The 10,478-nt window shown below is 26.5% G+C and overlaps 3 protein-coding genes across 3 annotated transcripts; 1 reads left to right on the top strand and 2 right to left on the bottom strand. All coding sequences in view use genetic code 6, as the record gives it.

The window, feature by feature from the left end:
- Positions 1 to 1,794: 1,794 nt before the first annotated feature.
- Positions 1,795 to 2,178, bottom strand: TTHERM_000620999 (transmembrane protein, putative; the record flags this gene model as incomplete). Its single annotated transcript, XM_012798087.1, has 1 exon — positions 1,795 to 2,178. The coding sequence occupies one exon, from the start codon at positions 2,176 to 2,178 to the stop codon at positions 1,795 to 1,797; it is 384 nt and encodes a 127-aa protein (XP_012653541.1).
- Positions 2,179 to 2,204: 26 nt separating this feature from the next.
- On the bottom strand, positions 2,205 to 2,664 carry TTHERM_000620998 (hypothetical protein; the record flags this gene model as incomplete). The annotated part of the gene is made up of 2 exons (XM_012798086.1): positions 2,205 to 2,445; positions 2,621 to 2,664. The coding sequence occupies 2 exons, from the start codon at positions 2,662 to 2,664 to the stop codon at positions 2,205 to 2,207; spliced, it is 285 nt and encodes a 94-aa protein (XP_012653540.1).
- Positions 2,665 to 4,780: 2,116 nt separating this feature from the next.
- On the top strand, positions 4,781 to 10,341 carry TTHERM_00620980 (zinc finger transcription factor sma protein, putative; the record flags this gene model as incomplete). The annotated part of the gene is made up of 9 exons (XM_001017923.2): positions 4,781 to 4,931; positions 5,331 to 5,536; positions 5,929 to 6,051; positions 6,429 to 6,479; positions 6,566 to 6,718; positions 7,336 to 7,473; positions 7,541 to 7,786; positions 7,874 to 8,023; positions 8,083 to 10,341. Exons 2-9 carry the CDS (start codon positions 5,366 to 5,368, stop codon positions 10,339 to 10,341), a joined length of 3,291 nt encoding a protein of 1,096 aa, XP_001017923.2. The 5' UTR covers positions 4,781 to 4,931; positions 5,331 to 5,365.
- Positions 10,342 to 10,478: the final 137 nt, after the last annotated feature.

Below are 10,478 nucleotides of genomic sequence, written 5' to 3'. Positions count from 1 at the left end.
ATTGCTGTTTTTATTACTAAATATAGGGTAGATATTTTCATTTTTATATTATTGAAAACATGCAACATCTTACTTAGGATTAGATCTTTTTTAGAAATATGATAAATAAATATCCTTGATTATATTTGAATTATGAAAATACAAATAGGTATTTTTTTTATTTTTTTTTGAAATGTGAAGATTTATAAATAATTAATTACTTACAAAATATATTAGAAATAGTAGAGATTTAATGTGAGTTCATGAAAAAAGAAGAATAGCTTACTTCTGAGAGCGATTGAAAAAATTTAATTTATCATTAAAGAGTGAGGCAGTGGTTGGCATGCTGATAGATAAACTTAGTTACAGAAAATTTGAAATTAATTTACTCTCATTAAATTAGAAAAAAAATGTAACAAAAGAAATCCATAAAGTTAAAATAAAAAAACAAAATAGCAAGTTATTCGCTAACCATTTATTTGCAGTAAATTATAAAGGTGATTTTATTATTTCCTATTGGTGTTTTACTACTATTAGCTATTAGCATTTACAACATAATTGTTTTTATTGAGTAAAAAATATTAAGATTAATATTCCTTTTTTTCTTTTGAATTTTGATTGGGGTTACTCAATATTGATAATAATTTACTTAAAATAAGAACAAAACAGCACAATTATGAAATACCATTTTTATTACTATTCGCTAAAACCGAGTTTGTACTTGATATGGAACTCATTTCTTCTTGGTACTTAAAATATAAACAAGAAATTATATCATTAAAAGAGATTACAGTTTACAATATGCACAATTACTCAATTTTGCATATGAATGTGATTATTATAAAACTTCGAACAAAAACAGCAGATTTTGATAATTTAAATAGATCCAAATTCGTTTACAAAATCATTTTATTCAAACAAAAAATTATTAACTAAAAGCCACCAAAATATTTTTATTTTAAAACTGTGCTAAGCCGTTTAAAAGCGAAGGTTTTCTTTTTTTGAACAATTAATTTCTTTGGTTTTAATTTGTTTTAAAAGTAATGAAAATGCTTTAAATAAAAACACGATAATCTATTATAAAACGTTTTAGTTTTAACTTTAGAACCTTAGATATAAAAAACTGAGAGTTGATCCAACTTACGAATTGCTAAGATTGAGTAGTTAATTTAATATTTTAATTAGGAAAGTAATGTTTCTTACACATAAGAATGAATTAGATATAATAATCTATAGCTTACATTAATTTTGTTGATTGATTTAACTTTAAATTACCTACAAATATTACAATAATCTGATTGAGTAGATTGAATATTCATTTTTTATAAACGAGTAGGGTATTAATTGACAAGTTGATGTACATTTAAAACACTTAAAATTTGCTAATATAGCAAAAATGTATTATTTCGTTGAAGTATATTTAAAACTGAATACCAAAATTCCTTTGAGAGAGAACCTCGAACTTCTTCTTGTTTAAATAAATACTTATAGGTATAACATTTCAAACAGACAAAAATGCATAGAAAAAGAGCGATAAAAAAGCGCTGATCTATTTATTTACATGTGGTTTTAAAATAATTTTAATCTTGCACGATAAAAATTATCGTTATTGCAATTTATTTTAACATATTGATTAATTCTTATTTCATTTATGGGATTATTAAAAATTCTATCTTGCTAGCTTATTCATTTACAGATTACATTTTACAATTACAATCTATTACCAATATTTCATGCAAAATGCAAAGGACATACATACATACAAACAAACAAACATTATAAAGACTAAGTGATAACTTTATCTGCAAAATGGATTCATAGAATTTTTATTAGCTTTTAAGCAATAAAAATAAAAAATATTTTTGAAACGAATGCATAATTGCTACCTAAACAAGAAATCATATTTAAAAAACAAAGGGCAGCGCTATACAACTTGTGTATTTTTTGAATTTAGAATAAACTCGTTTTCATCACTTAAATGTCTAAATGTTATTTGTTTGATTATCTTAAAACTCTTAATGAAACAATATGGAATGTTGCTTTTAAAGTAAGTATTTGGTACTGCAAAGAAGGTTTATTTAAATGTTAGTTCAAAGTATTGAGTTATTCTAATTAATTCTAATGGATTTCATCAATTGGAGTGACACAAAAATTAGAGAGGAGTAATCTGTAAGGATCAAAGGAATAGAGGGTTTGCATTTCTTTGAAGTTCGTCCATTTAATACTCACAAGTAAATTTAATTAATGAGCATTACATTGTTTAATGGTAATTTAAAGCAATTATAATATAAATTACTCAAAATGTAAATCCTAATTTTCATTAAAAGCACCAATTAATTTTTATCAGTAATAATGAGATCGAGAAGGCCATTTTGACAAAGCTTAAACGATCTTTTAAAATTCACCATGTTATTCCTGCTTAAGATAATTTGCGCAAGCCTTCCTGCAGGTGCTTCCTGCGCAAAACTAAAGGAAAAGTGATAAATAAAAAAGTAAAGAAAGTATATAAAAATAATGATTGATTATAGATCTTTAATAAAATCTCTTACTACTATAAGCTCTGTAAACAAAAAATTTTCATTAAATCGAATCAGAAGCTTAATTCTACATAATAAAAAGACTGCAAAATACTTAATTCTACCTTTTCTGAAGAGTTTTCATCAAATTTTTAAACATTTTCTTCATGTTTAAATGCAAAAATATAGATGCTTTTCAAAAAAGGCCAATATTCCCCAATAGCTAAATATAATAGAGGAAGTTAAAAATTTGAGAAAATAGGCTTTTTTTCAATGAAATAAAAAGCTTTTCTAATACTTCTCAAAGACTCTTTCTTTCTGAATATCATCAAGTCCTAACTCAAGCTGATTTTAGATAAATGAAAAATATCAATCTAAAATGCAAAAGCATACGAGTCTGCTTGCATTATTTGGTGCTGTTTTATGCAAAAAAAAAATGGATTGACTTAAATTGTTTAAAATGCATTGAGGGGAGAAAAAAAAATTTTATTAATTCTACGAAATCAGACGTTCATATCTTGAATAAAATGACGATGAAGATATATATATATGTATATCAGAGGGAGGGGAAAAATTAAATCAGTTTGCTTAAAATTCCAGATTTTTAAAAAAGAAAACCAGCTATAATAAGGCTGGGTCATTTTTCGATTAAATTAAAAAATAAAATAGACAAATAGTTAGCTAGCTATATTGGAATTTTATCATTAGATGGAACAGTACTTTTAAGGTAGGAGGAAATAAATAAATAGGTATAGCCTAAAAGGGATTTCCCTTTTTTTACACGTAATTCTCACTATTATATTGATAGGTTAGCAAAATTAAAAAATGATGCAATATTGTGACACTTTTAAAATGGTTATGTCATCATATAAACATGTATTAACAAATTAGCGAGAATCATTTGAGCTATATCTATTAGCCAACGAACGATTAATTGTTTTGTCTATTTTATTGATAAATTTAAATTAGAAAATATTATTAATCAACGATTTTTTCTTTCATTTTAAACTCTTTTATACTTTGATATCTCACCTAAATTTGTAAATTATGAAGGCTTGCAATAAGCAAAATAATGAAAATATAAAAACTAATGTAGATAGTAACAACATGAAAATAATTTGCTAGCTTTAAGTTTGGATGTTATCCATTAAAACATTTGATTGAAATATGGTAACGAAATAAATTAATAGATATTAATAATTAAGATAATCATATTTTGTTTCAATAGAATGATTGATTAATATGAATCAATCATCCCAACGATATTATTGGTTGATTGGTCTGTAGAGAAAATTAATGAATAATTTGTTTTTATATATCCTTTAAATATTCTTTGTCTCTATATTTTTTTCTAGAATTTTAAGACTAACCCAAGATAAAAAAATATTTTTTAATAATATTTTTATTTCAATTCTCATTTTAATGTTATGAATCGACCTGAAGGACTCTAATTGTGAAACTCTTTTCAACATTTAACTGTTTTAGTCTTTAACGGGTAAGTGAAAGCGGGTGAGGATAGCGCCAAAATAAAATAATTGAATAAAAGAAAAAAGAATATTAAGAGAGAAAATGAATTTTGAAATTTTAATTATAATCATTCTCTCTCTCTCTCTCTACCCAAGCCTAAATAAGAAATTTAAAAGTAGTATTTGTTTTTTATTTATTCGTTTTATTGCTTAATGATATAGAATTATCTAATAAATACTTTATTATCAACTCACTTAGTATTATTTTTGGTTAGTATTCTAAAAACAAATATATGAGGGTAGCTAGCACATATTTAAAAAACAAATTTATAAAATTATGAGAAAATAAATAATAAGATATAAAAATAGGCGTTTATGTATGTATCTATCTATGTATATGATTTGGGTAATAAAATTTGTGTTTAAAGTTAAAATGAATGAATGGGTGATTGACAGATTGAGTGAGTGAGTCAATGAATGAATGGGGAATAAAGAAAAAGTTTTGAAAAAATAAATAAGATGGGAAGAATAATTAAATGAAGGAATTGCGTAAAAGAGAACTAACATAAGGAAGAAATAAGAAATTAAAATAGATAAAAGAGAAAATGATAGTGGGGGAGGAGTATCGAGTATTGAATAAATTATAAGCTAAATTATAAATTATTAGTTTTGATAGAGCACTCACTGAATGTTCCAATTAATTACTTTGATTGAGTGATTAATTTAATTAATTAATAAATTAATTAATTAGCATTCCTTTAATTATATTTGAATTCTTATTGATATGTTAATTTAACAATTTTCCTTTCTTTTTTGAAAGCAAAAAGGTAAATAATTCACAAAAAACAAACTTTGCATCTGCGAAAAATAATAGTGTAAATTTTGCATCAAAAAATCTTAAAGAAAGCGAAAAAGTAAAAGTAAGAAAGAAAAAGCAAAAAAAAAATCATTATCTTTCAACTATCAAACTGTAAATTAAATTTCATTATTATTTTTATAAGTATAACCTCTTATTATGGTTACAATTACAATATGACCAATTCAAATCTACTCTTAATTACTTTTGTTATAACCATCCTCTGCATCAATGAACCTCACTTTCTTAAAATATCTCCATTTTCATCCTTCCTTAATAATTGTCAAAATCCCAATCCCACTTTCCTTACCTAGCAGGATGATTTCAAATTTTTCTTTATTCCGCGTTTGCTGCAAAACAGCTAACAAACTAACTAACAAACCTAACTAATCAATCAATCTTAATTTATTTTGAATGCAGTCTAGATACTTATTCATTTATTCTTAAATACACAAAATCATTCTTTAAGTAAAGGCAAATTAAAATAATAACCTTTTATTTTATTAATCTTAGAATATACTCAATCAATTCCACACCTATTCTTAAATATGAGCGAGTCATCTGGTGAAAACGATAACAATTCATACCCTCAAGGCAACGTCCCACAGGATAAAAACTGGGAATGGATTGCATGTGTTTACGACATGAAAAGATCAACTCCTGAATCTGAAATTACATGGAATCTCTCACCCTCTATTATGTTAACACTACCTTCAGAGGTAAAGACAATTTCATAATTGCATTTTAATTATTATGAAAAAGATCTTTAATTAAATTAAATTCTTTACTAATCTTCTTGATTTATTTATTTGTTTTTTCTTCATTCATTCATTTATCGCATTTTCCTCTTTCCTCTCTTAAATTTGATTAATAAACAGGCTATTTTTATTGCCTATTCATTTCTCTTTCTTTAAAAATATGACATTTTTTTTCCTTCTTATCGAGCATTCAATTCCTAAATACTTATACAACATCTTTAGAAAATGTCCTCTTGATACCAAAGATGTCTTAATAGACACGACTTTGGTTTTATAAAATAATTTCAACTTAAATTTTCGCTTTCTATTGATCACATTAAATCATTTTTAATCATATAAATTTTACAAAATAGTAAAATGTCCAACCCAAAGTAGATTTAATTATTGAAAGCTCAAAGCAGTTCATTTATTCTGAAGGCTTGGGATGGAACTGGCATAAATCTTGGAACATTCCTGATATTCATTGCACACTTGATGTAAATATTTTTAGCAAATTATTTGAATTGTTTTGTATCTCAATCAAAGTTGCATTTAGCGTTTAAGATCTTTCACCTATCATCAAATCTCTCTTAAGCAATTAAAATTATTAGCATTCTAGTTTATTTAAAGAAAGTAAAAATGAAGAGAAGATCATTTTAAAAGCTTAAATTCTTTTCAAACAAGAAAAAAGCAAATATTTTGCACTTTGCATATATGAAAAAGGTCTTTTTTACAATGCGAAATATAAATTAAAGCACTACAGAAAAAAAATGAAAAATAAAAAGAGCTTCTATGAAAATGCAATTTTGTTGATTTAAAGAAAACGAAAAATCCCAACTAACAATTAAAAACCCATATTTTATCATATAAATAGATTAGAGATCCTCTCACAAACGAAAAGCTCCTTCCTCCTTCTAAGATTTATGTAAATAATTGAATATATTTAGACAATATTTATTTTAGAAAGTTGTAAAAATAAAAAATTAAAATTTCAATTGTTTTTTTAATTAGGCTGAAATTTACGTTGTTAGAGCCGTCATCAATTAGATTCATACTTTCCACTTGGTTGATGTTGGTATTAAGGGAGGTAACAGATCTGAATTTGATAGCTCAAGATGCGTTTTCACAGGTTTAAAGTTTGATACAACTTCATACAATCATGAAGTAATTAAAATAAATGATTAATTTGGTTTCTTTTACAGATACAATTAAACCTCAAAAATAGAAAAATAACAATATGAACCCTTCTGCAATTTTGAGTTATTATATTTTAATGTCAAGCCTTTTTCTCATTAAAGGACAAGCAAAAACGATTTATTTATTGATAAATTGAGTGATAGATAGATTAATAATATGATGAACAAGCAAAATACTGTCAAAAAGTTGCTAGTTTTATAATATGACAAGTTGATGAAAACTTGGTCATACTTAAATAATATTTGTGAATGAAAAAAATAATTATAAAAAAATAAATCTTAATAAAAACTGACAGAATAAATCATTAATTGCATTAAAAATAAATATAAATAAGTAGATTGATAGATAGATATAGACCTAGTATTGGAGTGAGCATATTTTAATTTAGTATCTATCAATCAATCAATCAATATTTATATCATTATTTTCAATTAAATAAGAAGATAAAATTTTAACATAAGAAACATCAGTTCTCACTCACTCACTCACTCATTAATTTATATCAAATAAATTTTATCATAAATTATATTGCTGATTTTAATTAATTTGATTAAACTCAATTATTTTTTATTCTAATAAATTAGGGTTCTAAATTTCACTTAGTCATTGTCGTGTATCTTAACTAGAACAAGTTTGAACACCCTAAAATTTTAGAATCTCGTATTTCACCTCCTATTTTTGTTGATTCCAGAAAGTCTGCAAGAGATACTCAACAATAAAAGGTAACAATTTATTAATCGGTGCGCTTTGTAATATTTTATTTATGTCCCTATATTAATTAAAATATAGGCTTAGAAATTAAGCTCTTTCATTGATCCCTTCTTACCTGAACAATTGGACAAGAAATTTGTCAAAAGAGAGAGTAAGAGAAAGTATAACTAAGATGAGCCTATTGACAATAACGTCGAAGGTCTAAGCAATTTCTTCAGTGCTCCCAACATTCGTCACAAAGTGAAGCATCCTCTTTTCTTGGCTATTAAATTCAGCAGCTGTGTTAAAATTTATTACAATATCAATATCATTCCTTAGAATAGTGTAATTAATTAATTATTTATTTATTACTTTTATTTATTAAAAAATTAAATTAAATAATTTAATTCTGAAAATTTTCTTTTTTTAAAGAATCATGAGAAGTTCGTTGAAGTCATGCAAAAGTAATTAATGGAAGCTTACAACAGATCTAGTACAAATACAAATATTAATATTGAAGAAAAGCCTTTGATTTTAACCATAGAACATACTCTTACATAATAAAGCTTCAAACAAAAAAAGGTAATAAATTTTTTTTAAATATTTGTTAAAGTTTACTAAAATGATTATTTTATCTACAGATTAATGAATTTTTGGAACCCTTGCACGGTGATGTTCTTCATGTTATGATTGATCCTGTCAATATTCCTAAAAATTTCAGAAAACTTGAAGATATTGAAGGCGTGAAGGAGGCTTACAAAAAAGTTTATCCCAAGATTTCTTAATAAAAATTCTCTCAAGGTTGTGAAGATGATGATGAAAGCAGCAGAGGTCATAAAAATTCAAAAGTAAAAGTTGAAAAAGAGGGAAAGAAAAATTACCAAAGTGATGATTCAGATGATGAATACTAAGGTGCTAATCCTAGTAAAAAAATTAAAGCAAATGACGATCAACTTCAATCTGTTATAGATGGCAAAAAACTCTAAATTAAGAATCCTGCTCAATAATCAGAAATCGTTCTTAACCAAAGCAACTAAAACACTCAATAAGCAAAAAGTATGATTTTGTAAGGAGCTAAGCCTTAAAAGGAAAAAGTCACTAAAGGTGGTGAAAAGGCTGCTCCTACTAAATAAGCTGCAGAAGAAACTCCAAAGGCAACTAAGGGTTAAAGAGGTAAAAAAGGCGCCAAAAACGCCCCACCCAATCCTAGTGAACCTACTTCAATGCCATCTTCTTAAAATCTTGTTTCTTAATCTCAGTTGCCAACATAGGTTCCTTCTACCTCACAATTCCCCTAACAAAGTCTCAACTCAGCTTTACCACCTACTTAAAACATGAATGCAAGTGGAAGTCAACCCTCTGCTACAAACCCTAATATGCAATGGTCATAGCACTCTGCTAATCCCAACATCTAGAAACCTCCTCTTAACAATTCTCAATAGATGTATCCTGGTGCTGATTTAGCTGCCTAACAATAAATTAAACCTGGTACCTTCCCTCAAGCCGGTTAGTAAGGATTTGGTGTCTAATAATATGGAGCTTAATAAGGTGCACCAATAAATGGATAAATTGCTGATATTAATGGTTTTGATTCATCTAAGCCAGTTAACTAACCTGGTATGTATAATTAGTAATAATATGGATAACCAACTCCAGGTATTTAGGGTGGCTAATAGTAATTAAATGGCATGTAAGTTCCACCTGCTCGTCCTGGATAATAAGTAGCTGGATATCCTTAAAATCAAATGGGTGCTCACTAGCAAAGTGTTGTTGCTCCTGGCCAAGGCTAAGGAGCTTATTTAAATGGAAGTGGTTAAATTCCTGGATAAATTTAATAACCAGGAATGGGTGGTGTTGCTTAAAACTAATACAACCAAATAAATAAGCCAGGATAAGTACCACAACTAGGATCTAAAGATAGCTATGAAGATCCTACCGTTTAAGCTAGAGGAGCAGCAAATCCAGCCTCTCTTTAAGGTCAATTCAAGTAACCTGCTGTTGCTGGCACTAATGCTACTCACTTAAATCAATCTTAGAATTATATGGGCGGTGTAAATCCTACTGGTGTAGCTGGTCCTTTAAATGACCCAACTGGTGTTGTTGCAGATCCTACTGATCCCACAAAGTAACACCCTCCTCATTCATAATAAGCATACAATATGGGATAGCCAGGTCTTTAATAGCAAGGATCTTAAATTAATCAACAATATACTCAATAATAATAATATCAACATATGCAATAGCGTAATGGATCACAATAACTTGTACAACCATAATAGCAATAATAACAACAAAATAGATTTATGGCCAACTAAATTGGTTAACAAAAGGTATTGACCTAAGGAAACCAATTCTATGACCAATAACATACCAACCAATTTATATAAAACAATACAGAAATGAACCAATACGGTAACAATAATGGTTATATATAAAATCCTTAAGGAACTTAGTAATACTAAATACCATAAATGGGAGGCTAAAATTTCGGCAATTACTATGATGATGAAGTTCAGTAATTTGATTACTAGAATAACTAATATAATAGATATAATTCTGCCTCACAAGGTCAATTTTAATTTGGACAAGGCCAACAAGCTCAAAATGGTTAGTATAACAATTATTAAAACTACCAATAGGGACATTAGAATTTAAATAACTAATACGGTTATAACTAGAATGCTCAACAATATAATTTCCAATAAAACGATCAATAATTCTACTTGAAACAAAATGTCAATCCTCAATTCTCCTAATACTATTAGCAACAACAATAATAATAGGTTCAATAACCTAACTAACAAGACCTCTTAAACTAAGGCATCTAATACAACTAAATGAGAGCTCATAGCAATTCAATTCCTTAATAAGGATATTTCAAGGAGGACGACTATTAATGAAGAATCTGAAAAGAGAATAACTAACTATCAATAATTGCGCCTACTTTAAAATTTTTAAATTTTTTATTAGTTAAAAAGAAGAATTAATCTATCAAACAAACAAATTATTAATTTTTTATGGAGATTAATTAATTATA

The sequence above is a fragment of the Tetrahymena thermophila genome, assembly GCF_000189635.1.
Source record: "Tetrahymena thermophila SB210 genomic scaffold scf_8254605, whole genome shotgun sequence".
NCBI classification, from domain to species: Eukaryota; Ciliophora; class Oligohymenophorea; order Hymenostomatida; family Tetrahymenidae; genus Tetrahymena; species Tetrahymena thermophila.
Note: the sequence above shows the minus strand (reverse complement) of the source record. Positions and strands in the feature narration are given on the sequence as shown.